Source organism: Sinocyclocheilus grahami, unplaced genomic scaffold (assembly GCF_001515645.1).
Source record: "Sinocyclocheilus grahami isolate Dianchi unplaced genomic scaffold, SAMN03320097.WGS_v1.1 scaffold33.1, whole genome shotgun sequence".
In the NCBI taxonomy this organism is placed as follows: Eukaryota; Metazoa; Chordata; class Actinopteri; order Cypriniformes; family Cyprinidae; genus Sinocyclocheilus; species Sinocyclocheilus grahami.
This window is the reverse complement of record NW_015505212.1, coordinates 938,300-963,992: the sequence shown is the minus strand read 5'-3', so window position 1 is coordinate 963,992 and position 25,693 is coordinate 938,300. Positions and strand designations below refer to the sequence as shown.

At 35.9% G+C, this 25,693-nt stretch overlaps 1 protein-coding gene and 1 pseudogene across 1 annotated transcript; one reads left to right on the top strand and one right to left on the bottom strand.

Annotated features, from left to right (window-relative positions):
• The first annotated feature begins 8,189 nt into the window (after positions 1-8,189).
• Positions 8,190-12,598, top strand: LOC107581177 (soluble scavenger receptor cysteine-rich domain-containing protein SSC5D-like). The gene is made up of 8 exons (XM_016266722.1): positions 8,190-8,262; positions 8,655-8,694; positions 8,777-9,112; positions 9,187-9,501; positions 10,637-10,933; positions 11,871-11,965; positions 12,394-12,459; positions 12,575-12,598. The coding sequence occupies exons 2-8, from the start codon at positions 8,661-8,663 to the stop codon at positions 12,596-12,598; spliced, it is 1,167 nt and encodes a 388-aa protein (XP_016122208.1). The 5' UTR covers positions 8,190-8,262; positions 8,655-8,660.
• A 1,057-nt stretch (positions 12,599-13,655) lies between these two features.
• LOC107579403 (deleted in malignant brain tumors 1 protein-like) lies at positions 13,656-24,202 on the bottom strand (annotated as a pseudogene).
• Positions 24,203-25,693: the final 1,491 nt, after the last annotated feature.

Sequence of the window (25,693 nt, the reverse complement as noted above, 5' to 3'; positions counted from 1 at the left end):
AGGACCTTAATGTGCTTCTTCTTGAGCCACTCCTTTGTTGCCTTGGCTATGTGTTTTGGGTCATTGTCATGCTGGAATACCCATCCACGACCCATTTTCAATGCCCTGGCTGAGGGAAGGAGGTTCTCACCCAAGACCTGACGGTACATGGCCCCGCCCATCATTCCTTTGATGCAGTGCAGTTGTCCTGTCCCTTTAGCAGAAAAACACCCCCAAAGCATGATGTTTCCACCACCATGTTTGACGGTGGGGATGGTGTTCTTGGGGTCATAGGCAGCATTCCTCCTCCTCCAAACACGGCGAGTTGAGTTGATGCCAAAGAGCTCGATTTTGGTCTCATCTGACCACAACACTTTCACCTAGTTCTCCTCTGAATCATTCAGATGTTCATTGGCAAACTTCAGACAGGCCTGTATATGTGCTTTTCTTGAGCAGGGGGACCTTGCGGGTGCTGCAGGATTTCAGTCCTTCTCGGCATAGTGTGTTACCAATTGTTTTCTTGGTGACTATGGTCCCAGCTGCCTTGAGATCATTGACAAGATCCTCCCGTGAAGTTCTGAGCTGATTCCTCACCGTTCTCATGATCATTGAAACTCCATGAGGTGAGATCTTGCATTGAGCCTTAGACGAGGGAGATTGACAGTTATTTTGCTGTAAAGTTGCTTTGCAATTATTTGTATCGTGAAAAGCGTTGTACAAATAAACTTGAATTGAATTTTGTGTTTCTTCCATTTGCGAATAATCGCACCAACTGTTGTCACCTTTTCACCAAGCTGCTTGGCGATGGTCTTGTAGCCCATTCCAGCCTTGTGGAGGTCTACAATCTTGTCCATGACATCTTTGGACAACTCTTTGGTCTTGGCCATGGTGGAGTGTTTTGAATCTGATTGATTGCTTCTGTGGACAGGTGTCTTTTATACAGGTAAAAAAATGAGATTAGGATCTTAAGAGAGTGCTCCTAATCTCAGCTCGTTACCTGTATAAAAGACACCTGGGAGCCAGAAATCTTGCTGATTGATAGGGGATCAAATACTTATTTCACTCATTAAAATGCAAATCAATTTATAACATTTTTGAAATTTATTTTTCTGGATTTTTTTGTTGTTGTTCTGTCTCTCACTGTTAAAATAAACCTATCATTAAAATTATAGACTGATCATTTATTTGTCAGTGGGCAAACGTACAAAATCAGCAGCAAAATCACTGTATAAGTAATTAGCAAGATTTTAAAATGTATACGACGTTTAATTGGGAGCTAGTGCAGTGATGACAGAACTGGGCTAATATGGTCGTACTTCCTGGTTCTTGTAACTCTAGCTGCTGCATTTTGGACCAGCTGGAGTTTGTTTATTAAGCGCACAGAGCAACCACCCAATAAAGCATTACAATAATCTAACCTTGAGGTCATGAACGCATGAATTAGCGTTTCTGGATTTGACATTGAGAGCATAGGTCATAATGTAGATATATTTTTAAGATGGAAAAATGCGGTTTTACAAATGCTAGAAACATGACTTTCAAAGGAAAGGTTGCTATCAAATAGCACACCTAGATTCCTAACTGTAATGTGGTGTTTTGTTTCATGTTCATGCGTTCCATGTCTTTTATTTTGTAATTGTTTCATGGTCCCTGTTTGTGTCATGCTTCCCTTGCCCTCATGTATTCATGCCATTGGTTCCCCTGTTCATTGTGTCATGTTCTTATTGGTTGTCTTAGTCATGTGTCTTGTTTCCCATTGGTTTGTTCTTGTCATGTGACCCTCTTGTTTCCTATAAGTAGCTTCACGTTCCCATTGTGCCCTCGTCGTGTATTGTATGTATTTAACCCACTGTTGGTGAGTCTAGTCTGTTTATGTCAAGTCTGCTCATGCTATGTCTGTTTATGCATCGTCAAGTCCGTTCATGTCAAGTTTGGATTATTGTTTGGATCACCTTGTAAATAAACTGCACTTGGGTTCTCACTACGCTCGCCTTCAGTGGATTGACCCTTTACATTAACTGATGACATAGAATTGACAGCATAGCCATCAAGTGTTAGACAGTGTTCTAGATTATTACATGCAGAGGATTTTGGTCTGATAATTAACAGCTCTGTTTTTTTTCAGAATTTAGCAGTAGGAAATGACTAGTCATCCAGTTTTTTTTATATCAGATATGCATTCTGTTAGTTTTGCGAATTGGTATGTTTCATCGGGCTGCGAAGAGCTGAGTATCATTAGCATAACAGTGTAAACTAACACCATGTTTCCTGATGATATCTCCCAGGGGTAACATGAAAAGCAACAGTCCTAGTACTGAGCCTTGTGGTACTCCATACTGCACTTGTGAATGATATTCTTCACTCACTGCTACGAATTGATGTTCAGATAAGTATGATTTGAACCACGTCAATGCAATTCCATTAATGGCAACATAATTTTCTAGTCTATTCAAAAGAATGTTGTTGTCGATAATGTTGAATTCAGCACTAAGATCCAGTAGCATTGTTAGAGAGATACAAACACGATCAGATGACAAGAGCAGGAAATTTGTTACTCTGATGAGAGCAGTCTCTGTGCTATGATGCGGTCTAAATCCTGACTGGAAATCCTCACAGATACCATTTTTCTCTAAGAAAGAACATAGTTGTGAGGAGACTACCTTTTCTGGTATCTTTGACAGAAAAAGGAGATTTGAGATTGGTTTGTAATGAACTAATTCTCTAGGATCATGTTGTGATTTTTTTTTTTTTTTTTTTTAATGAGAGGCTTAAAAACAAGGTTTTTAGGACATATCCTAATGACAATGATGAATTAATCATATTTAAAAGAGGATCTATAACTTCTGGAATCACCTATTTTAGTGGCTTAGATGGTATAGGATCTAGCATGAAAGAAATAGAATATTTAATCTTCAATAGTACTTAATAATAATATAATAATAATGTCGAACAGATGCTGCAGGGGTGTGTAAAGAACTGAATTGTGGGAATGTGATTGAGGCAAAGAGTGCTGCTTATTTTGGACCAGGTATAGGACCAGTATGGATGGGTGATGTACAATGTTCTGGGACTGAAGCTTCACGTGTGAACTGTGCATCAACAAAATGGGGAATACAGAGCTGCAAACATTTAAAAGACGCTGGAGTCACCTGCAACAGTGAGTTAAAATATATTGGATGCATTTTGCATGTTGGTTTAAAAAAGTTCAGTAAAAAATTTAAATTCTGTTACTTATTATTTACTCATGCCATTCCAAGCCACACTCTTAAAAATAAAGGTGCTTCACGATGCCATAGAAGAACCTTTTTGTCTAAATGGTTCCATAAAGAACCTTTAACACCTGAAGAACCTTTCTGTTTCACAAAAGGTTCTTTGTGGCGAAATAAGGTTCTTCAGATTACAGAAAGGTAAGAAAGAGATGGTTCTTTAAAGAACCTTTGACTGAATGGTTCTTTGTGGAACCAAAAATGGTTCTTCTATGGCATCGCTTGAAGAACCTTTTGAAGCACCTTTATTTTTAAGAGTGGGGATGATGCGATGGCAGCCATAGTGCGCCAGAATGCCTACCACACACCAGCTTATTGGTGGAGAGGAGACAGAGTGATGAAGCCAATCAGTAGATATGGGGATTGTTAGGAGGCCATGATGATCAAAGGCCAATGGGCAGATTTGTCCAGGATGCCGAGGTCACACCTCTACTCTTTTCGAAAGACATCCTGGGATTTTGAGTCAGTATACCTGTCCATTTTTGGTGTTTTTTCAAACCAATGTGTGTACTGTGTATATATATATATATATATATATTTGTCTCTCTCGGGGTCTTTCTTTGTCCTTGTTGCTGGCCAGAACAGGTTTGATGGCCCAGGTCATTTGCACCTTGGCTCCAGACGCAGAGAGCAGAGGTGAAAAATGGGCATTGGTGATTGGATTAGCCTGTGATTAATGGGCCTTTGATGTAGTCTCGCCTGCCCTCCACCTCTGGTAATCCTGATTACCTGATTGGTCCTTTAGTTGTTGTTGAGGGTTCGATGATACCCTCTTGACTTGAAGACATAATATGTCATTTTCGACAAAGGCGTAGTTTGATGACGCCATGACTGAGAGTGGAATCATGGGAGTTGTCGTCTTCATCCCCACAGCCGATGCAATCCGATGGGCAGAAATCATGTTCATGGATGAGCTAATGATTTATTAACGTAGTAGAATGAAGCAGGGTGAGGCTGAAAGCCGTCGAAGCGAAACGAGGCCGCTGAACGAGTGTGACACACAGCTCGAAAGCAGCGGAGCTTTTATTATGCCACAGTCGACCCCTTCCGCTGCTTCCGGTCGTGCCTAAACAGAACTCTGATTCTTAGAAAATCAATTGCGTTCATGAGGTTTTGTCTGCTCTCTCTTTTAAACATCAGATGGGTCTTGAAGAGTGCAAATGTTAACATGTAAAACTCTTTCAACCGATGTGAAGCTGGTCGATGGTTCCAGTGAGTGTGATGGCAAAGTTCAGATTCGGTATAATGAGCAGTGGGGCGTGTGTCAAGAGCTTTACTGTGGAGACCCTTTTAAACATCTGATGGGCACAGATGGGTCTTGAAGAGTGCAAATGTTAACATGTAAAACTCTTTCAACAGATGTGAAGCTGGTCGATGGTTCCAGTGAGTGTGATGGCAAAGTTCAGATTCGGTATAATGAGCAGTGGGGCGTGTGTCAAGAGCTTTACTGTGGAGACATTGCAGAGCCGAAAGCGTATGTGCAACCTTCAGGGTAAATATGGATGTATCAGCTGGCCTGTAAAGGAAAGGAGTTGACAGTGCGGGACTGTCCTTTTACTGGATGGGGTGTGAGCAGTTGTTTGGATGGGCTTCATGCGGGAGTTTTTTGCCAAAGTAAGATCAACTTACATATGTGCCTCTCAAATTATGTATAGCTTTACCCTCCTATTGTGTTGTGGTCAGTTTGACCCACACTTGATTTCGCTGCTTGAAATACTGGTTATTTATTTCTTGAAATTTGGTTAAGATTTTTCATTTAGGGTCATGGATGTGCGTGTGAAATTTATTTCATCACACAGTGAACAGGGAAAGCAGGGTCCACTGTAAAACTTCTTTGTGTTTGATTATTTATTCAGAAAATGTTTTGCCTAATGTCTATAATTGTATATCAGATCATATGTAAACACAGCACAAACAGGACAAATTTGCACATTCATATTTAAAATATATTTTTTAAGAGACTCGATTTAAATGCATGTCACTATAAATGTATATGTTGTCACCATCTGAATTTTTCAGGTTAATTTGTAAAAAAAAAAAATGTCCTTTTACTGGATGGGGTGTGAGCAGTTGTTTGGATGGGCTTCATGCAGGAGTTTTTTGCCAAAGTAAGATCAACTTACATATGTGCCTCTCAAATTATGTATAGCTTAACCCTCCTATTGTGTTGTGGTCAGTTTGACCCACACTTGATTTCGCTGCTTGAAATACTGGTTATTTATTTCTTGAAATTTGGTTAAGATTTTTCATTTAGGGTCATGGATGTGCGTGTGAGATTTATTTCATCACACAGTGAACGGGGAAAGCAGGGTCCACTGTAAAACTTCTTTGTGTTTGATTATTTATTCAGAAAATGTTTTGCCTAATGTCTATAATTGTATATCAGATCATATGTAAACACAGCACAAACAGGACAAATTTGCACATTCATATTTAAAATATATTTTTTAAGAGACTCGATTTAAATGCATGTCACTATAAATGTATATGTTGTCACCATCTGAATTTTTCAGGTTAATTTGTAAAAAAAAAATTAGCTTGTCATACTATAATCATATTTAAATGATAATGTGTATATTGTGTATTGAAATCAATCACTTTATACAATTAATAGTAGGGTCAGATTTGAATCTATAATCTATAAGTCAAATATGAAAGCTACACTCACACATTATCAAATCACACATTAATCAAAATATATAGCAGCAAACAAAGGGTTTATACATTTTTCACGATCTAGAATATTTTTATTCTTTTTAATAACTTTCTGAAACACGTCATTAGATTTTGTCCTCCACCGCAGGGTAAAAGTTCCTGAATCTTTCAATTTCTCCCTTATCTGTGAAAATAATAAGCAAAAATATACTAAATAACAGTTGATACACAGCTACAGCGTGAGATCAGTTGTTCCTCTTTGACCTTTTATCATGCGCTCACCTTTTCTAAAATCTCCATCTTTTTTCTTTCATTATTTAGGTCAGTTTTTGAATCAAAATTTAAGCCTCATGACCCCCCCCCCCAGCACAAACAGGACAAATTTGCACATTCATATTTAAAATATATTTTTTAAGAGACTCGATTTAAATGCATATCACTATAAATGTATATGTTGTCACCATCTGAATTTTTCAGGTTAATTTGTAAAAAAAAAAAAATTTGCTTGTCATACTATAATCATATTTAAATGATAATGTGTATATTGTGTATTGAAATCAATCACTTTATACAATTAATAGTAGGGTCAGATTTGAATCTATAATCTATAAGTCAAATATGAAAGCTGCACTCACACATTATCAAATCACACATTAATCAAAATATATAGCAGCAAACAAAGGGTTTATACATTTTTCACGATCTAGAATATTTTTATTCTTTTTAATAACTTTCTGAAACACTTCATTAGATTTTGTCCTCCACCGCAGGGTAAAAGTTCCTGAATCTTTCAATTTCTCCCTTATCTGTGAAAATAATAAGCAAAAATATACTAAATAACAGTTGATACACAGCTACAGCGTGAGATCAGTTGTTCCTCTTTGACCTTTTATCATGCGCTCACCTTTTCTAAAATCTCCATCTTTTTTCTTTCATTATTTAGGTCAGTTTTTGAATCAAAATTTAAGCCTCATGACTCGCCCCCCCCCCCCCTGATTTCTGAAAAACTTAAAAAAAATAAATTAATTAAAGATGTAATTGCTGGAACTGTTTCAATGCATCTTTTGTGAACCTAAACATAACAATAACATACATCGTGTTAGAATGAAGGACCTTTTCAACAGTATAATGGGGAGATTTCCTAAGTTTTAGTCTATTTTAGCACATTACATACTTATGCTAAATGCATACGAAAACATTCATTATATCAATATGCTAATGTTTTAGGGTAATACCTGGCTAGATGGTTGTCTGTGACTACTTCTTATAGGATTGAGGTAGTCTATTTGTGACAGTTATGCAGACTGTTTTACTCTTGTTCATCCTTGACCACAGCCTGAACATCATCCAAACTGATTAATATCAATGTGAATTTACACACAAGTGTGCATTTTTATCTACCAAGTAAATAAAACTGACATTCACATTTGATAAACAAAACATCTTGGAATTCAAACATGTTTTTGCTGGATTCTTCAGTGCTGCACATAATCAAATTACTATTTCAACCTGAACAATATGCAAACTTCCCATTCTAATTCTCTTCAGGGAAATTCTGCAGAATGTAATTTGTTTGCAGGGACATAAAATGAGCTTATACTGACAACAAGCTTATCTCCACCTTATCAATGTTTGATCATAAATATCTGAGCTTTTTGACTTGCTGTATGAATGTGGTGTTAAACAAAACATACAGTATATAGAACATTTTTCATACCCGAAATGGGAAGGAACTGTTTTTATTGCATCTCAGGTATAAGTTAAAGGTATGGCAAATTCCAATTCAATTCTTTATCTCGTGCATAAGAACCTCTGGCGTGATGTGTTGGCCAGTGTGTCCATGTAAACACAATCAAATCTAGAGTTCTAGCGCTCGTGAATTTTGACATTTTCTTTCCATGTAATTTGCATGTCTTTGCAAATTTGTAAAGGGAGTTTCATGAAACTGGCCCACTCAAATATTCAAGTGATGCCATAAATATTTAATATTTGAAAACTGACAGATCTCCTCTTCACAGCTATATGATTATGTAGTATATGAGAGCATTCACTTCATGAAAATATACATTGATTGTTGTTCAAACATCCAATGGTGCAACCAATAATGTACTGCAGATGAGAAATTCATTCCTGGTTTCAATTTAACCAAGCTTTTAATAGGTTTACATTCTGAAAGATGGACTGCTTGATAGTAAGAGTTTATTTTTGAAGTTGATCACTGTCTTGTAAGGAAATCGGAGGGGAGGAGCCAAGACCTCATCTGATTCTACAACTAAATGAAATCAGCTTGAAACCTCCTTAACTTGATCTCACGCCATCACAGAGACAAAGACACTTCTGAAGGGACTGGCATATTAACAGGGTAAAGAAATCTAATAATGAATAATTTTCCTTAATTTTACAGATTTGATTAGATACTGTTTTATATTCGATTCTGATAACATTTATGATTATTTCTGGTGTAGTTGATTTTGTTTGCTTATCAAAAATTATGTATTTTCTCCTTTTCACTCTTTTTGTTAATTAATTGTGTAATTTGGAGTTACTAAATTATGAAAATGACTTTGAAATTGTACTCTACTGAAATAGTATGCACAATAAAAAAAGGGTTCCTGGTTGGTAAAAATTAATGTGTCGATATTTTGTGTCAGAAATGTGCAAAACCTACTTTTAAACAATAAAAACACTGAAGTTGCATAATTTTCTGATTTTTAACTTAAGAGAGTCAAAGTAATAATTTTGTATTTCTTTCAGGGCACAATGTTTAATTCTTTGTGGCTCATTCTCATATTGGGTATGAAGAAGATTTTAAATGATTGTAGTATGTCATTGAAGTATGTTGTGGATGCCCATAACGTGTTTTATAATTCATACAGATTTCGGAAATGGAACTCCAGTCGAATCTTTTCTGAGGCTGACGAATGGTATCGATTTTTGTTCTGGGCGAGTGGAGGTTCTTCATGATGGTCAGTGGGGAACAGTGTGTGATGATGGCTGGGATCAATCACATGCTGCAGTGGTGTGTAGAGAGATTGGTTGTGGGAATGTGATCGAGGCAATGACTGAAGCTTATTTTGGAGAAGGTTCAGGAGAAATATGGATGGATGAGATCAACTGCACTGGCACGGAGTCTTCACTGATGAACTGTAGGACACTTGGATGGGGAATACATGACTGTGAGCATTCAGAAGACGCTGGAGTCATCTGTGAAGGTGGATGAAAGCTATGTAAATATTGCATATACTGAATAAAACCAAACTTTTCTAACCCCTTACTCTGTTTTAAGTGTTATCCTTTATTAGGTTGATAAATGGCACTAACTCTTGTTCTGGACGAGTGGAGGTTCTTCATGACGGTCAGTGGGGAACAGTGTGTGATGATGGCTGGGATCGAACAGATGCTGCAGTGGTGTGTAAAGAACTGAATTGTGGGAATGTAATTGAGGCAAAGAATGCTGCTTATTTTGGACCAGGTATAGGACCAGTATGGATGGGTGATGTACAATGTACTGGGACTGAGGCTTCACTTGTGACCTGTGCATCAACAAAATGGGGAATACAGAGCTGCAAACATTTAAAAGACGCTGGAGTCACCTGCAACAGTGAGTTAAAATATCTTGGATGCATTTTGCATGTTGCTTTGAAACTAGAGTTTAGAGAGAAATTCTGTTATTACTACCCACGCCATTCCAAACCATATGCTCTTGTTTTTTTTATGTAAAACATAAAAGAATAATTTCCAACAGCAGTTTAAGATCAGAGAAGGACCAGATATTTGGTAACCACTTTTATCCAAAGCAACTTACACTGCATTGATTACACATAATGATAAGGTTGCATTAACATTAAGTGCATTAGTAACTAACAATGAAAAATATTTCTAAACCATCTATTCATCTTAGTTAATATTCATTCCAACATTTACTAAAACATTATTAAAATCAAAAGTTGTATCTGTTAATATTATTTAATGGTCCTCAGTTGACATGAACAGTTCACTCTTAAAAATAAAGGTTCTTTATTGGCATTGATGGTTTCTTGAAGAACCTTTAACATCTATAGAACCTTTCCATTCCACTAAAGATTCTTTATAGCAGAAGAAGGTTCTTTAGATTATTAAAATGTTCTTTACACTGAGAAGAAAATGGTTCTTTCAAGAAATGTTCACTGAAAAGTTCTCCGGATAACCAAAAATGTTTTTTCTATGGGACCAAAACCTTCTTTTGGAACATTTATTTTTAAAGAGTTTTGTATTTTTAATTAAAGATTAATAAATACTATAAAAAGATATTGCTCATAACTAACATTAATTCATGGGATCTTATTATAAAGTGTTACCATTGCATTCAAGATGTAGTTCAACTAGCAGAATTTTCATTTTTGGTGAACTATTCTTTTAAGTCAGTAAACTTTGGTTTAGTCAAAACTCAAATTTACATGTATACAAATTCAAAATTGATAATGCTGGAATAATAGATAACTTAAGCACAGTTCTTAATTCTAATTTAGATTCTGTAAAAAGTACAGACATCACACAAACAGTATTATTGTTTTTATTATGCAGCTTTTATTATGTGTATATTTAGTATAAAATAGCTTTATGCTAAACAGAACTCAGCGATTCTTAGAAAATTAATTGCCTTTTCAAGATTTTGTCTGCTCTCTGATTTAAACATCTGATGGGCACAGATGGGTCTTGAAGAGTGCAAATATTAACATGTAAAACTCTTTCAACAGATGTGAAGCTGGTCGATGGTTCCAGTGAGTGTGATGGCAGAGTTCAGATTCGGTATAATGAGCAGTGGGGTGCAGTGTGTCACTCGGGCTGGGATCTAGCAGATGCTACAGTGTTGTGTCAAGAGCTTTACTGTGGAGACATTGCAGAGCCGAAGGCGTATGTCCAACCTTCAGGACAAATATGGATGGATCAGCTGGCCTGTACAGGAAAGGAGTTGACAGTGCGGGACTGTCCTTTTACTGGATGGGGTGTGAGCAGTTGTTTGGATGGGCTTCATGCGGGAGTTTTTTGCCAAAGTAAGATCAACTTACATATGAGCCTCTCAAATGATGTATAGCTTAACCCTCCTATTGTGTTAGGGTCAGATTGACCAACACTTGATTTTCAAACTGCTTAAATACTGGTTAAACTGTTTATTTCTTCTTAAAATTTGGTGAATATTTCTCATTTAGGGTCATGAATGTGCATGCAAAGGTTCAACACATAGATGGAAATTTTGGAAACCTTTGTGTAGGGGTCATACAGACTTCCCAATTGACCCTCAATGGATTCCATGCATTTTGACAAAAATCAACACTCTGGAAAACACTAAAGGGTTAAAAAAACATAAATCCTTTATTTTAACTTGTCAGACATTAAAATATGAAATACATGAGAACTTATGAAATGTCTTCTGAATCATCCAAGGAAAATTCACGGTTTCTTCATCTGTTTGAGTTTTGGTTGTTAGTTTTTTTAGATCTCAATTATTAGAGTGTTGCAGCATTGAAGAGAAACTATTTTACCCTCACAAGGGTTTTAGAAATAGACATTTCAAAAAGGCAGGGGAAGTACAAATAGCAACTACTTACACCAAGTACAAATTATGCTAAATGCTATTTATACTTTGCACCTCAGATAATTCTGAACATATAGATGCGTCGGACAAATTGACCTTTAACACAATAAAATCAGATGGGAATTATTCGATTTCTTACATATTTTATATTTTTTCTCAGATCGGCCACAGTAGATGTTTTCTGTTTTTACATGAATCTGTAGCATTTTCCATAGTTGGCAGATTGCCTGAAAACCAATGCCAATTTGACCCCTAACACAGAAGTTGTACCCTGTTTTTAAACACAAGGGGAAGGTTAAGAATTATGCCATTCCCATCCAAGTTTTCCTGACAAATGCAATGACTAGATGCCATTATGACAAATCATTTTTCCTTGTCAATATTTCACTTCACAGAAACTGTGAGAAAAGTTGTGGTGAGGATTGTGGTGAAGGCCAAGACTGGAGTCAATGTCAATGATCCAGATATCAAGAATAAGCTTCTGGATATGGTAAGGTTCATGTTAACTTTTATCAAACACACTTTGCAATAAAAATAGATAATAGATAAATAAATAAATAAAAAGATCAAGTTTAAACCTTTTGATAAAGTGAAAGGACAAAAAGTGTGCTCAATGTGTGTATTCACTCTACACTCTTAAAAATAAAGGTGCTTCAAAAGGTTCTTCAAGCGATGCCATAGAAGAACCATTTTGGGTTCCACAAAGAACCATTCAGTCAAAGGTTCTTTAAAGAACCATCTCTTTCTTACCTTTTTGTAATCTGAAGAACCTTCTTTCGCCACAAAGAACCTTTCTTCAAATGTTAAAGGTTCTTTATGGAACCATTTAGACAAAAAGGTTCTTCTATGGTATCGTGAAGAACCTTTATTTTTAAGAGCTTGAGTGTTTTCTTACTACAATTTCCCTGATTTTCACAGATGAGGCATGTGGTTGAAAGTAAAGGGAATTATAGTGTGAACTGGAGAATACAGCCTGATGAGCAGGTATTTCACCAGCAGAGAACAGCCACAGGTTTGTAAACTGGGAGGTGTTGGGTGTCTCATATATGTAAATATTTATGCATTGTTGATTTTAATTATAAACCTGTTATATTCACAGGCAGGGCTGAGGCATGCCTTGTGAACTAGGCAGCCGCACAGTCAGGGTGCCAAGAAGGAGTGAGTTTTATTTTATTTTATTTTGGACATTCGTTTGGACTTATTATTACACTAATATCACCAAGTTATGACCTAATTAGTTATCATAAATCTAAACCGCCACGCCCCGCCCCCAGCATAGAGCGGCATCAGTCTACATGCAAAACACCCTGAAGTACATCTAAAAATGCCTTCAAAATCTGAACATGAATACAAAAGATGATGATTTTTGCAACTGGTGATGACAAATGAGTTTTAAAGCCCGACAGGCGCTTCTGAAAGCTAGGCTAATGTTGAGTGTGAAAGCAGGGAGAAGTCATGTGGCTCACCTTAGTGCGTGCGTAAGATTTACTGTATATGGCTAATGCCATATATTAATGTTTCTAATATTTATAATTGCTACTAAGAGCTGTGCACGTGCAAGCGGCAGGATTTCGGGTGTACAAGCACCTCTTGCACACTGTCAAATCCTAATTATAACTAATGCTGATCTTTCTGTTGCTTCAGTCTACAATACTGAAAACTGTATAAATGGAAAATAAATACAATGTCCTGGAGCAAAGTCAGGAAAACGAACAAAGTGGAATAACTTTTTTTTTATTATTATTATTCATTAATTTATTATATATTTGATTAATCCGCTTTACTCTGGAAACATTTGTTTATGTAAAGAAATGTAACACCATATACATGAATACACAGTTAAGCAAATTATGTGACTTATTTTAGGAGGTTGGTGTATGAATATATGAAATATATTCAATCAGAAAGCAAATAAACATTTAACATGTAAAGAAAATCAGTTTTACATTTTTATTTTCCTTTCACTTCCAACCAATGAAAGTAATAAAACAATGGCCAGTGACACAGAAGCATCAATGTATGCGAAATGATTACAGACTTTCACTGTCGTTGACCTGCTGCAACCTTAACAAATGTTCTTCATAGTATGCTTTATTTCATATGCTGTAAAATATATGAATCCTTTTTAGTATACAAACACTTCTAGAATTTCTTCATCATCAGGATGATTCTGCAAGAGTTGTTGAATTTGTCATGAAAGGTCATTTCTTCTATGGCTCCTGTTGAAATAACAGACCTGCAACAATTTGAATAAAGTTCTACATTCAAGTTGTATCTTTAAAATAAGCCCATTCAGAAAGAGTTTACAAACCTGTCAGGGATCAAATAATTTCTTTTCCTGAAACACTTGCCCATCCAACTGAGTTCTCCACTTGAAAGAGAAATTTCCATTCTTTTTGAGCTCTTCCTTGATCTGTGCAATTCAGATGAACGAGACAACAGGCACTCAATGACACGAATAGACATTAAAAAAAATGTAATTGAATTATAAATATTTGTTACTTTGACGTAAACCCCAATGACACCTTCACACATGACAAAACTACTGGACAGAGTCAGCGTTCACCTCAATCCTGAGCACATTTTTAACTTCTGTAAAAGAGAGATATCATTTATAGCAAATGTTGACATGGTGATAAAATCCCATGTACTGATTTAAATTAAGATAACTGAACCACATTTTTTGTTGTTGTTGCAACATTATTATAGCTAAGTAGCTTATTTGATTATGTGATATTGTTTTTGTATATCATTTTATGTTTGCATAGAAATACATTTGGTTAATATTTGCAAATGCAGAGAACTATGGAAGCCTGAGTAAAAAAAAAAAAAGAAAAGAAAACAGGTATTTCTTTTTATTTCACAATTCAGGCTTTTTCTCAGAATCAAATTTAGAAATGTAAATTCAGAATTCTGAGAAAAAAAGTCAGAATTGCAAGATATAAGCTCAGAATTCTGCCCTTTTCTCACAATTCCGAGTTTACATCTCTCAGTTCTGTCTTTTTCCTCAGTATTATGAGATTACATTTGCAATTTTTTTAAATAAAAAAAAAAATCAGAATTCTGCATTTATCGCAATTCCGAGTTTATATCTGGCAATTTTAACATTTTTCCCCAGAAGTCTGAGTTTACATTTAGCTTTTTTGTTTTGTTTTGTTTTGTTTCTGCCACAAAATAAAAAATAAAAAAGGTACTTGCAACTTTTTTCAGTTCTGACTTTTTTCTCAGAATAGCGAGAGACAGAAACTCAGAAATGCGTTTATCAGATCGCCAAGGTGTTTTACAGTGAAGCGCAGCACTGTGTTAAATTACTCGCGAGCAGCTCATGATTCAGAGTTTATACCTAGTAATTCAGACTTTTTTCTTCAGAATTTTGTGAAAAAAAATCTGAAATGGCCAGTGACACAGAAGCATCAATGTATGCGAAATGATTACAGACTTTCACTGTCGTTGACCTGCTGCAACCTTAACAAATGTTCTTCATAGTATGCTTTATTTCATATGCGGTAAAATATATGAATCCTTTTTAGTATACAAACACTTCTAGAATTTCTTCATCATCAGGATGATTCTGCAAGTTGTTGAATTTGTCATGAAAGGTCATTTCTTCTATGGCTCCTGTTGAAATAACAGACCTGCAACAATTTGAATAAAGTTCTACATTCAAGTTGTATCTTTAAAATAAGCCCATTCAGAAAGAGTTTACAAACCTGTCAGGGATCAAATAATTTCTTTTCCTGAAACACTTGCCCATCCAACTGAGTTCTCCACTTGAAAGAGAAATTTCCATTCTTTTTGAGCTCTTCCTTGATCTGTGCAATTCAGATGAACGAGACAACAGGCACTCAATGACACGAATAGACATTAAAAAAAATGTAATTGAATTATAAATATTTGTTACTTTGACGTAAACCCCAATGACACCTTCACACATGACAAAACTACTGGACAGAGTCAGCGTTCACCTCAATCCTGAGCACATTTTTAACTTCTGTAAAAGAGAGATATCATTTATAGCAAATGTTGACATGGTGATAAAATCCCATGTACTGATTTAAATTAAGATAACTGAACCACATTTTTTGTTGTTGTTGCAACATTATTATAGCTAAGTAGCTTATTTGATTATGTGATATTGTTTTTGTATATCATTTTATGTTTGCATAGAAATACATTTGGTTAATATTTGCAAATGCAGAGAACTATGGAAGCCTGAGTAAAAAAAAAAAAAGAAAAGAAAACAGGTATTTCTTTTTATTTCACAATTCAGGCTTTTTCTCAGAATCAAATTTAGAAATGTAAATTCAGAATTCGGAGAAAAAAAGTCAGAATTGCAAGATATAAGCTCAGAATTCTGCCCTTTTCTCACAATTCCGAGTTTACATCTCTCAGTTCTGTCTTTTTCCTCAGTATTATGAGATTACATTTGCAATTTTTTTAAATAAAAAAAAAAATCAGAATTCTGCATTTATCGCAATTCCGAGTTTATATCTGGCAATTTTAACATTTTTCCCCAGAAGTCTGAGTTTACATTTAGCTTTTTTGTTTTGTTTTGTTTTGTTTCTGCCACAAAATAAAAAATAAAAAAGGTACTTGCAACTTTTTTCAGTTCTGACTTTTTTCTCAGAATAGCGAGAGACAGAAACTCAGAAATGCGTTTATCAGATCGCCAAGGTGTTTTACAGTGAAGCGCAGCACTGTGTTAAATTACTCGCGAGCAGCTCATGATTCAGAGTTTATACCTAGTAATTCAGACTTTTTTCTTCAGAATTTTGTGAAAAAAAATCTGAAATGTGAGATACAAACTGTAAGAATTGTGAAAAAACAAAACAAGCTTCCATAGAGGACTGATGTATTGTATGGGTTTGGACATGGACGCACCTCTGCAGATGATTCCTGCATCATATGCATGAATGCATTGATGGTTTCCCCACCCACCAAACTGGCATTTCCTCAGGTTTGACTCATCACCTTTGCATCTGAGTGAATCCATCCATATTGGTCCATCACCAGGCCCAAAATATGCACTTGCCAAGGGCTGTGCGTTCCCACCACAGCCCAGCTCTCTACAGAGCACTAAACCATCTGCGATGTCCCAGCTGTTGTGGCACACTGTTCGCCACCAGCCGTCATGATACACCTGCACTGTGCCCTGACAGTGGTTATTCGTATTCACCAACCGTACCTCTAGAAAGAAGTCAGAAGAGTTCCTGATCCATCTCTATGCATACATTAATAATAAACAATGATAATTCAATGTATTCGAAACAGAATTTAATTATTGATTGTAATTGTAATAATACACAGTAGAGCTGCATGAATCATCGAAATAAAACCGAAATTGCGATCTGACTTGCTGTGATTATCAAATCACAAAGTCTGCAATTGAAACCGATCAAATATGTGCTAGTGTTTCAAAATGAAGCACAACACTGTTAATTTATGCACAAGCAGCTAATAATTCAGTGTTTTCAAATGTATTATTATTGTTATCTTTACAGTGAAATATTCCAATTAGTGTTATTTTAGTATCACTGAGATATTTTTATAGTTAATAATAATAATGCATAATAATTTGTTTTTATTTTTATATTTTGTTTTCATTTTAATGCAAGTTAAATTGTTTGTGGTTTTGTTGCGTGTCTTTGCTATTTTTGTTAGTTTTTGCTTTTTTAGTGTGTGCATAGTTTTTATGATTTTATTTCAGTTTTAATATTAGTTATTTTATGTAAACTGAAATTAAACTTAATGAAAATTAGAAATGTTGCTCTGGCAACTACCTGTAATAAAGTAAGTTTACATCTTTTTCTATTTTATTCGATTTCGGTTCAAGCTCATTTCAAGTAAATAAAGTTTTTTATGGTCATAGTTTTAGTTAACTATAATAACCCTGATTACACTAGTAATATTTATTATTTTTGTCTCATTATTATTATTATTATTATTATTATTATTATTACTATAGTCATATTGATATATAATCACAAAATTATTGGCCAAAATGTGCAGCCATAAAAAAAATAATAATAATAAAACACAATTTTTATTAGTAAAGTCACAATTTAATTTCCCCTCAAATTGTGCAGCCCTAACTCCCAATGTATTTTGTGGAATTTTATTTATTTATTTTTATGACATTTTTCTTGTTATGAACTTTTTACTAAGGAGGTCTATAGAAGTTGTTATGCATTGCACCAAATCCAGTTGCAATGTTGTTGCAATATTGAATAATTGTCAGAGTAAAATTAATACAGCCCTAATTAAAATGATAAAGTTGTCATACATGGATATATATATTTTGAAAATATATACATGTAAAAAAGTAAGAAAATGCTGTCAGGAAGTTCACCTCGGCAGACAACGCCTGCATCATTTGCATGCTCACAGTCATGAACTCCCCATCCGTTTGAGCTGCAGTTCTTCAATGTTGACTCCGTGCCTGTACATTTCACATCATCCTTCCATATTGGTCCAATACCACTTCCATAAGCACCTTTGTTTACCTCTACCGGACTTCCACAGCCCAGCTCTCTACAGACTACTACAGTGTCAGTCATATCCCAGCTGTGGCCACAAACAGTTCCCCACTGGTTGTTTCTAAGAACCTCCACCCTTCCAGAACAAATGCTGTCTCCATCTACCAATCTCACTTCTGAGAGACAGAGTAAGTGACCACATCTCAGATGACATGCATGTAAGAATAACTCTATATACGGTATATACATATATACTGTACTGTATACATTTCAGGTCAGAGCAGGTTGTCACGTGTTTATATATGCACAATTTATAAATGAGTACGTTTCAATTTGTTGGCCACCTTTCACATATTTGCATTAATTGTTTTATGTTTGATCTTTTTTTGTAAGATTATATTTTATGACATTTTATTACATTTTATTAAGGCAAATTCCCACGTAGGACACTATAGGGGCATGTTGTCACAGAAAATGTAAATGTTTTTTTTGCTTTTTTCTGTAGTGTGTGCATAGTTTTTATGATTTTATTTCAGTTTTAATATTAGTTATTTTATGTAAACTGAAATTAAACTGAATGAAAATTAGAAATGTTGCTCTGGCAACTACCTGTAATAAAGTAAGTTTACATTTTTTTCTATTTTATTCGATTTCGGTTCAAGCTCATTTCAAGTAAATAAAGTTTTTAACTCCCCATCCGTTTGAGCTGCAGTTCTTCAATGTTGACTCCGTGCCTGTACATTTCACATCATCCTTCCATATTGGTCCAATACCACTTCCATAAGCACCTTTGTTTACCTCTACCGGACTTCCACAGCCCAGCTCTCTACAGACTACTACAGTGTCAGTCATATCCCAGCTGTGGCCACAAACAGTTCCCCACTGGTTGTTTCTAAGAACCTCCACCCTTCCAGAACAAATGCTGTCTCCATCTACCAATCTCACTTCTGAGAGACAAAGTAAGTGACAACACATCTCAGAGGGCATTCATGTAAGAATATATAGTTCATATATATACATATATATATATATATATATATATATATATATACACACACACACAGTATATACACTGTATACATATATTTCAGGTTAGAGCAGGTTGTCACAAGTTTATATGCAAAATGTATCAGTTATTTAATTTAAATTTGATGGCCAAAGCACCTTTCACACATTTAATTGTTAATTGTTGTTATTATGCATGAATTGATTTATGTTAGATTTTTTATATATATATATATATTATTATGACAAAATTTTATTAAGGCAAATTCCCATTGTAAAACACTATAGGGTCATGTTGTCACAGAAAATGTAAATAAACTACTTTTTTTCTGGACAACTAACCCTATAGTGTTTAACCCTTTTCACAGACTGTGATGATGTGTTTCACAGTTATTGACATTGTAAATCTATAAATTTTTTATTATTTAAAAAAGAAAATGCACATATATAACAGTACACTTAAATGATTAAATGACAGAAAATTAGTTAACGCTACTGTGTGAGTGTTTCTAATGCAACGGCTGAGGGAATGACAGCTAATTTGACATAATTTGTCAAGTTTTATGGCCGGCAGCCATATCACCCTGTAGCCCAAGACTGGTTGCCCACTGAAGCTAAGCAGGGCTGAGCCTGGTCAGTACCTGGATGGGAGACCTCCTGGGAAAACTAGGTGGCTGCTGGAAGAGGTGTTAGTGAGGCCAACAAGGGGTGCTCACCCTGTGGTCTGTGTGGGTCCTAATGCCCCAGTATAGTGATGGGGACACTATACTGTCAACAAGCACCGTCCTTCGGATGAGATGTAAACCGAAGTCCTGACTCTCTGTGGTCATTAAAAACCCCATTGGCCTCTGATCATCATCATGGCCTCCTAACAATCCCCATATCTACTGATTGGCTTCATCACTCTGTCTCCTCTCCACCAATAAGCTGGTGTGTGGTGGGCGTTCTGGCTGGTGTGTGGTGGTCTCATCATCCAGGTGGATCCTGCACACTGGTGGTGGATGAGGAGATACCCCTGACAATGTAAAGCGCTTTGAGTGCCTAGAAAAGCGCTATATAAATGTAATGAAATAATAATTCTCTCTTTTGATCAGTGTAATAAATCTCTCTATATTTCTTTTTTTCACTTTTGGTAAGCCGTAGAAGTGCTACTGTGTGCCCCTCCCCCCCTTTTTTCTATTGGAGTAAATGACAGTGCAAAAATAATACAATTTGAAAATGGTCCATATTGGTGGAAACGTCCAAAAGCTTGTTTGTATTCAAGACTTTAAGGTTTGCGGTAAAAAGTGTGACAACATGCTCCGAAATATGCAGTTTTGAACATGATCCTAATCTTTTCTTGCATCAAAACTAGGTGTTTGCAAACATGTGCAACATATTTGTATAAGTACATTTGTTCATTTCAAACCTCTTTTTGTTTGAATTTACCTCTGCAGATGAAAAATATGCAGTTTTGAACATGATCCTAATCTTTTCTTGCATCAAAACTAGGTGTTTGCAAACATGTGCAACATATTTGTATATATAAGTACATTTGTTCATTTCAAACCTCTTTTTGTTTGAATTTACCTCTGCAGATGACTCCAGCATCCTGTGAATGTGTACAGAGGCTGTTTACAGACGTAGAGTGACTGCACTCCTCCAGTGAGGACTCACTGCCGGTACACAGAACATTATCCATCACTATGTTCCCAGTACCATTCCCAAAATAAGCCGAGGCGTATGCCTCTTTAAGAGGACCACAGCCGAGTTCTCGGCACAACACAATACCGTCCAGTAGATCCCAATTGTAGTGACATATTGTTCCCCAATCTTCAGTATAACGAACCTACACTGTGCCATAACAAACGCTTTGGCTGTTTACCAGTTTCACCTCTGAAGGAAGAAAAATTCAGATGAAATCACATTGCATTTGACGTGTGGTCTTGGCGTAATCATCGTAGTTCTCTGTTTGTCGCTCCCACTTATACCTCTGCAAACCACTCCTGCGTCATCGTTGTGCAAACTCTTTTTCTCATAGCCTGAAATACATCTTTTCAGGGAGATTTCAGTTCCCGTGCATGTGGTATCATACATCCATGCCGTACCTGAACCCTTCCCAAAAGCAGATCCACCATTGTGCACTTCCACAACTCATCTGTTTGCAGATCACATCTCCACCCAACATATTTCAGCCATTGTCCAAAACAGTTCCCCACCCAAATTTTTTATAGTGGCTCTCCACCCTCCAAGTGTTTTGGCCATCTGCAAGCCTAAACTCTGAAGAAGAGAAAGGAGGATGTTTGTGAAAATGTTCCAGCAACACATGCTTGCAGTAACTTCTGGAACTTAACTGGATCAGTTTAGCTCAACCCTAGCGTCACCCGTAGCGCCATTTTGGAGAGTATCCACTGAACGCAAACAGTGTATGTTGTTCTGTGCATACTCTGTTTGCGTTCAGTGGATACTCTCCAAAATGGCGCTAGGGTGATGTGGAGGACACGAATTGTTGAATAAATTTTTTTTTCTTTTGCGCACAAAAAGTATTCTCGTAGCTTCATAATATTACGGTTGAAACCCTGATGTCACATGGATCATTTTACCGATCTCCTTGCTACGATTCTGGACGTTGATCGTGGTAGTACCCTTGCTGTCTATGAGGGTCAGAGAGCTGTTAGAATGCATCAAAAATATCTTAATTTGTGTTCCGAAGATGAACGGAGGTCTTACGTGTTTGGAACGACATGAGGGTGAGTAACTAATGACAGAATTTCCATTTTTGGGTGAACTAACCCTTTAAGATAACCAAAGGCCCCTGGGCTACATCATTACAGTAGGCCCCCCGACCCCAGAAAACCTTTTTTATGTAATTTTTTTTTAATCTTCCTAAAATTTGTCAAATTGAGTTTTTTTGTCTTGTTAACATTCACAACACTGTTCTGTGTAAAATGTGAATATAAGCGAATATGCAAATTCACTCTTTGCCACAAGGTGGCGCTTGTGGAACAGCAGAATTATATAGCCATTACATAAAGTAAGCACTACGTTATTACGGGCATTATACTGAGGTAACATGAAAGGAAAATGCCATAAAACTTTCCTGACTGAAATGTGAGTTTACAGGTATGATTTAAACACCATAAATCACACAAAATATTAATTATTCATCATCAGTAGATAAAAAAAACAAGGCATGTTGGCATAAATGTGGGTTATTTGGTGATTGCTAACTGCGTTTTTATTTTAAAACATGACGTGCTCACGTTTAATTAGTTAAATCACAGCCATATAAAGTTCAATGATCACATTTAAGCAATAGGACAATTCCTATTTTTCCATCCTAAGATTTAAAATTGAGACTTTGAAGCAGCACTATTTATGGAACACAGATTACATCCAAGCAAGTTACTGACCTCTCACTGTATGACGTTACAGAACTTGTCCGGTCCAGTTCCTTTCACACAGCAGTGTTCTGTTTCTTGTTAATCTGCGTGTTGTCATAAAGATACATTCGTGCTGCGGTTATTTACTAGCGAATTCATTGTACATTCCGCTTACAGTATATCGGTGGAACACGTGGAACATGTTTATGCACCAAAAGCGGAACGAAACAGCACTACTCATTTGAAGTGCAAAACGCTTGAATTCAGCGAAGAACACAAATGACTCGGTGATTTAAACTAGTTTAAAGCCAGATGAAACAGCGCTGACAAACAGGAGAAACACTGAGCACAACAATACAGTCAGAAGGCATTGAATCTACTAATTGCCATCATTTCCTATGGTTTCACCATATAAAACCACAATTAGTGGTCTGAACAACTTTTTTCTACAACTTCCACTTAGGAGCAAAAATCTGCCTTTAAACTTGAAAGAAATCAAGATTTGAAATGTATCAAGATTTATCTATATCGACTGATATGAAAAATTTTATCGTGATCTTTTTTTTTTTTGCCCATATCACCCAGCCCTAGTGTAAACATTCCAAGTGTATTTCTTTGGTTTCATGTGGGGTTCAAGTGATCATAATTACCTGAGCAAGTGACTCCAGCATCATCAGCATGTGTGCAAGTGGTCACTCCCCAACCGCTAAACACACAAACTCTCACGACCAGTGCAACTGACGCCATCCATCCATACTGGACCTGTTCCCTGCCCAAAATAAGCATTGTAGTATGAAGCTATTGGATTTCCACAGCCACGTTCTTTACACACCATCAATGAGTCCAGGAGACCCCAGGTGGTGTTGCAGACTGTTCCCCACTGTCCCCTGAACACATGCCACTGCCGCCTTGTAACCTAAGGGTGGCTAAATTAAAAGTCCCATAAGTTCTTTCACTTAAAAATAAAAGTTCTTTATTGAAATCTATAGTTCCATGAAGAACCTTTAACATCCATGGAACCTTTCCATTGCACAAAAGGTTCTTTATAGTGGAAAGTTCTTTAAATGTTTAAACATTTTCTCCACATTATGACAAGTTGTTATTTTAAGAACTGTTGACTAAAAGGTTCTTTGTGGAACCCAAAATGACTCCTCTACAGAGCCCCCCTTTTGGAACCTTTATTTTTAAGAGTGTTGGAATAATGTTGGATTTTGATAATAATATGAATGTAACCTACAGTCACAGATGAGTCCAACATCTTTCCCCAAATGCAGTCGAGCACCGAGCTCTCGTTACAGAAACTGTTTAGGTCATCCGTCAGCAGTGATCCCACCCCCTCCCCAAAGAAAGCACTAGGCTGTATGAATATGAGAGGACCGCAGCCTGCCTCATAGCAGACCAAGTTGCCTTCGACATCGTCCAACCCTTCATCACAAATGGTGCCCCAGTCGCTGTCCTTGTAAATTTCGACCCTTCCGGAACGAGCATTATTACCATCCACCAACATCACCAGAACGTCACTTATCAGATTGGTTTTACTGACGGCTGCATTTACTACACTGTCTGTTTGAAAAACACAAAGGTTGAGGGGAGTCACATGCCCCATTTGTTTTAATGATTAAATAGTGGGGTTTGTGGTCCAGGTAAACCCGGATGCCCCACAAGGATAGTAAAAGCTGACTTTTTTGAACTTGTGGGAACTTTTTTTTTTGGTTACCATGAGGTAAACGGCTTGTAAATCATACTAAATGACAAAACTTAATATTAATCTGTGATTTAGGGAATTACTGGATAAAAATATGTAGTTTGTACAGTATAAAAAAATCATTGTCTTTATATGCTTCTCTCACCTAGAAGCAGAATGAAGCTCAAAAAGTACAGCATAGTGACTGAAAAGAAACAGAAGTCATCAATAAACAGCAAAAACTGAAAAATAAGTAAAAACAACTTCAACAAGACCTTAATAATTCAGCAACTACTAATGCTCAATGATAAATGAAATTATGATTGTGATTTAGAAATTGCTCGCATAAAAACAGCAAAATTGTATCTTGTTTTTACTATATATATATATATATATATATATATATATACAATATTGTGCAATTCTTTTGGACTGAATGAAAATGGGATCTTTATGGTCGATAATTCATTGATAATAGTCTATTTTTATTATAGTGGATATAATTGGATAAAAATATTGGTTATACTGGTTAAGATTGGTTATATCGTTTTTTTCCCAACAATTATGCAAGACCACTTCTGAAAATACATCAAAACTAAATTAATTAAATTTATTTTTAAAAAGCTCCTACAGCTATAGGCCTACAATATGACTTCATGCATTCAATATATTTCATTTTTTAATTCTATATATATATATAAGTATTATATAAGTATTCAGACCCCCTTATATTTTTCACTCTTTGTTATATTGCAGCCATTTGCTAAAATCATTTAAGTAAATTTTTTTTCCTCATTAATGTACACACAGCACCCCATATTGACAGAAAAACATAGAATTGTTGACATTTTTGCAGATTTATTAAAAAAGAAAAACTGAAATATCACATGGTCCTAAGTATTCAGACCCTTTGCTGTGACACTCATATATTTAACTCAGGTGCTGTCCATTTCTTCTGATCATCCTTGAGATGGTTCTACACCTTCATTTGAGTCCAGCTGTGTTTGATTATACTGATTGGACTTGATTAGGAAAGCCACACACCTGTCTATATAAGACCTTACAGCTCACAGTGCATGTCAGAGCAAAGGTAAGCAGTTAATAATCGCACAACTGAGCTACATCTATGCTAGCATTGTCATTGTTTCTTTTTACATCGTCTTCCAAGCATCCGATGGAGATATGAGGTTGAAATAACCCACATCTGAATTCTGTGGTCAGCAAGGGCTGTCAAAGTTCAGTAATGAACAGTATTGGGGGGTAACGCATTACAAGTAACGCAAGTTACGTAATCAGATTACTTTTTTCAAGTAACTAGTAAAGTAACGCATTACTTTTTAATTTACAAGAGAATATCTGAGTTACTTTTTCAAATAAGTAACGCAAGTTGCTTTTTTTCCAATTTATTGATTGACCGCTCTCCTGTCCCCATGGTGACAGAAATCAGAAGATGTTACTGTAGTTCTAATATAAATATGAATATGCATTAATTCATCTCACTCACACAAAAAAAACACACCGATTCAGTATTCCTCAAAATGAATCAAAATAATGCAACTCAGAATATGACGCAAACCTGCAATAATTAAATGTTAAACAACACAAATATCCTTTATGTATTTAATCCCATTCTATTAACCAATGTCTTTGCTTCTGACCTTCGATGATCCAGTTCAACCGTACTAATAAGC

Bases quoted from the DNA above. Each gene is read 5' to 3' on its own strand.
- LOC107581177 (XM_016266722.1), top strand. From the start codon at position 8,661: ATGTTTAATTCTTTGTGGCTCATTCTCATATTGG. The intron at 8,695-8,776 runs GTATGAAGAAGA...TAATTCATACAG, and splicing joins GTGGCTCATTCTCATATTGG to ATTTCGGAAATGGAACTCCA. The intron at 11,966-12,393 runs GTAAGGTTCATG...TGATTTTCACAG, and splicing joins AGAATAAGCTTCTGGATATG to ATGAGGCATGTGGTTGAAAG.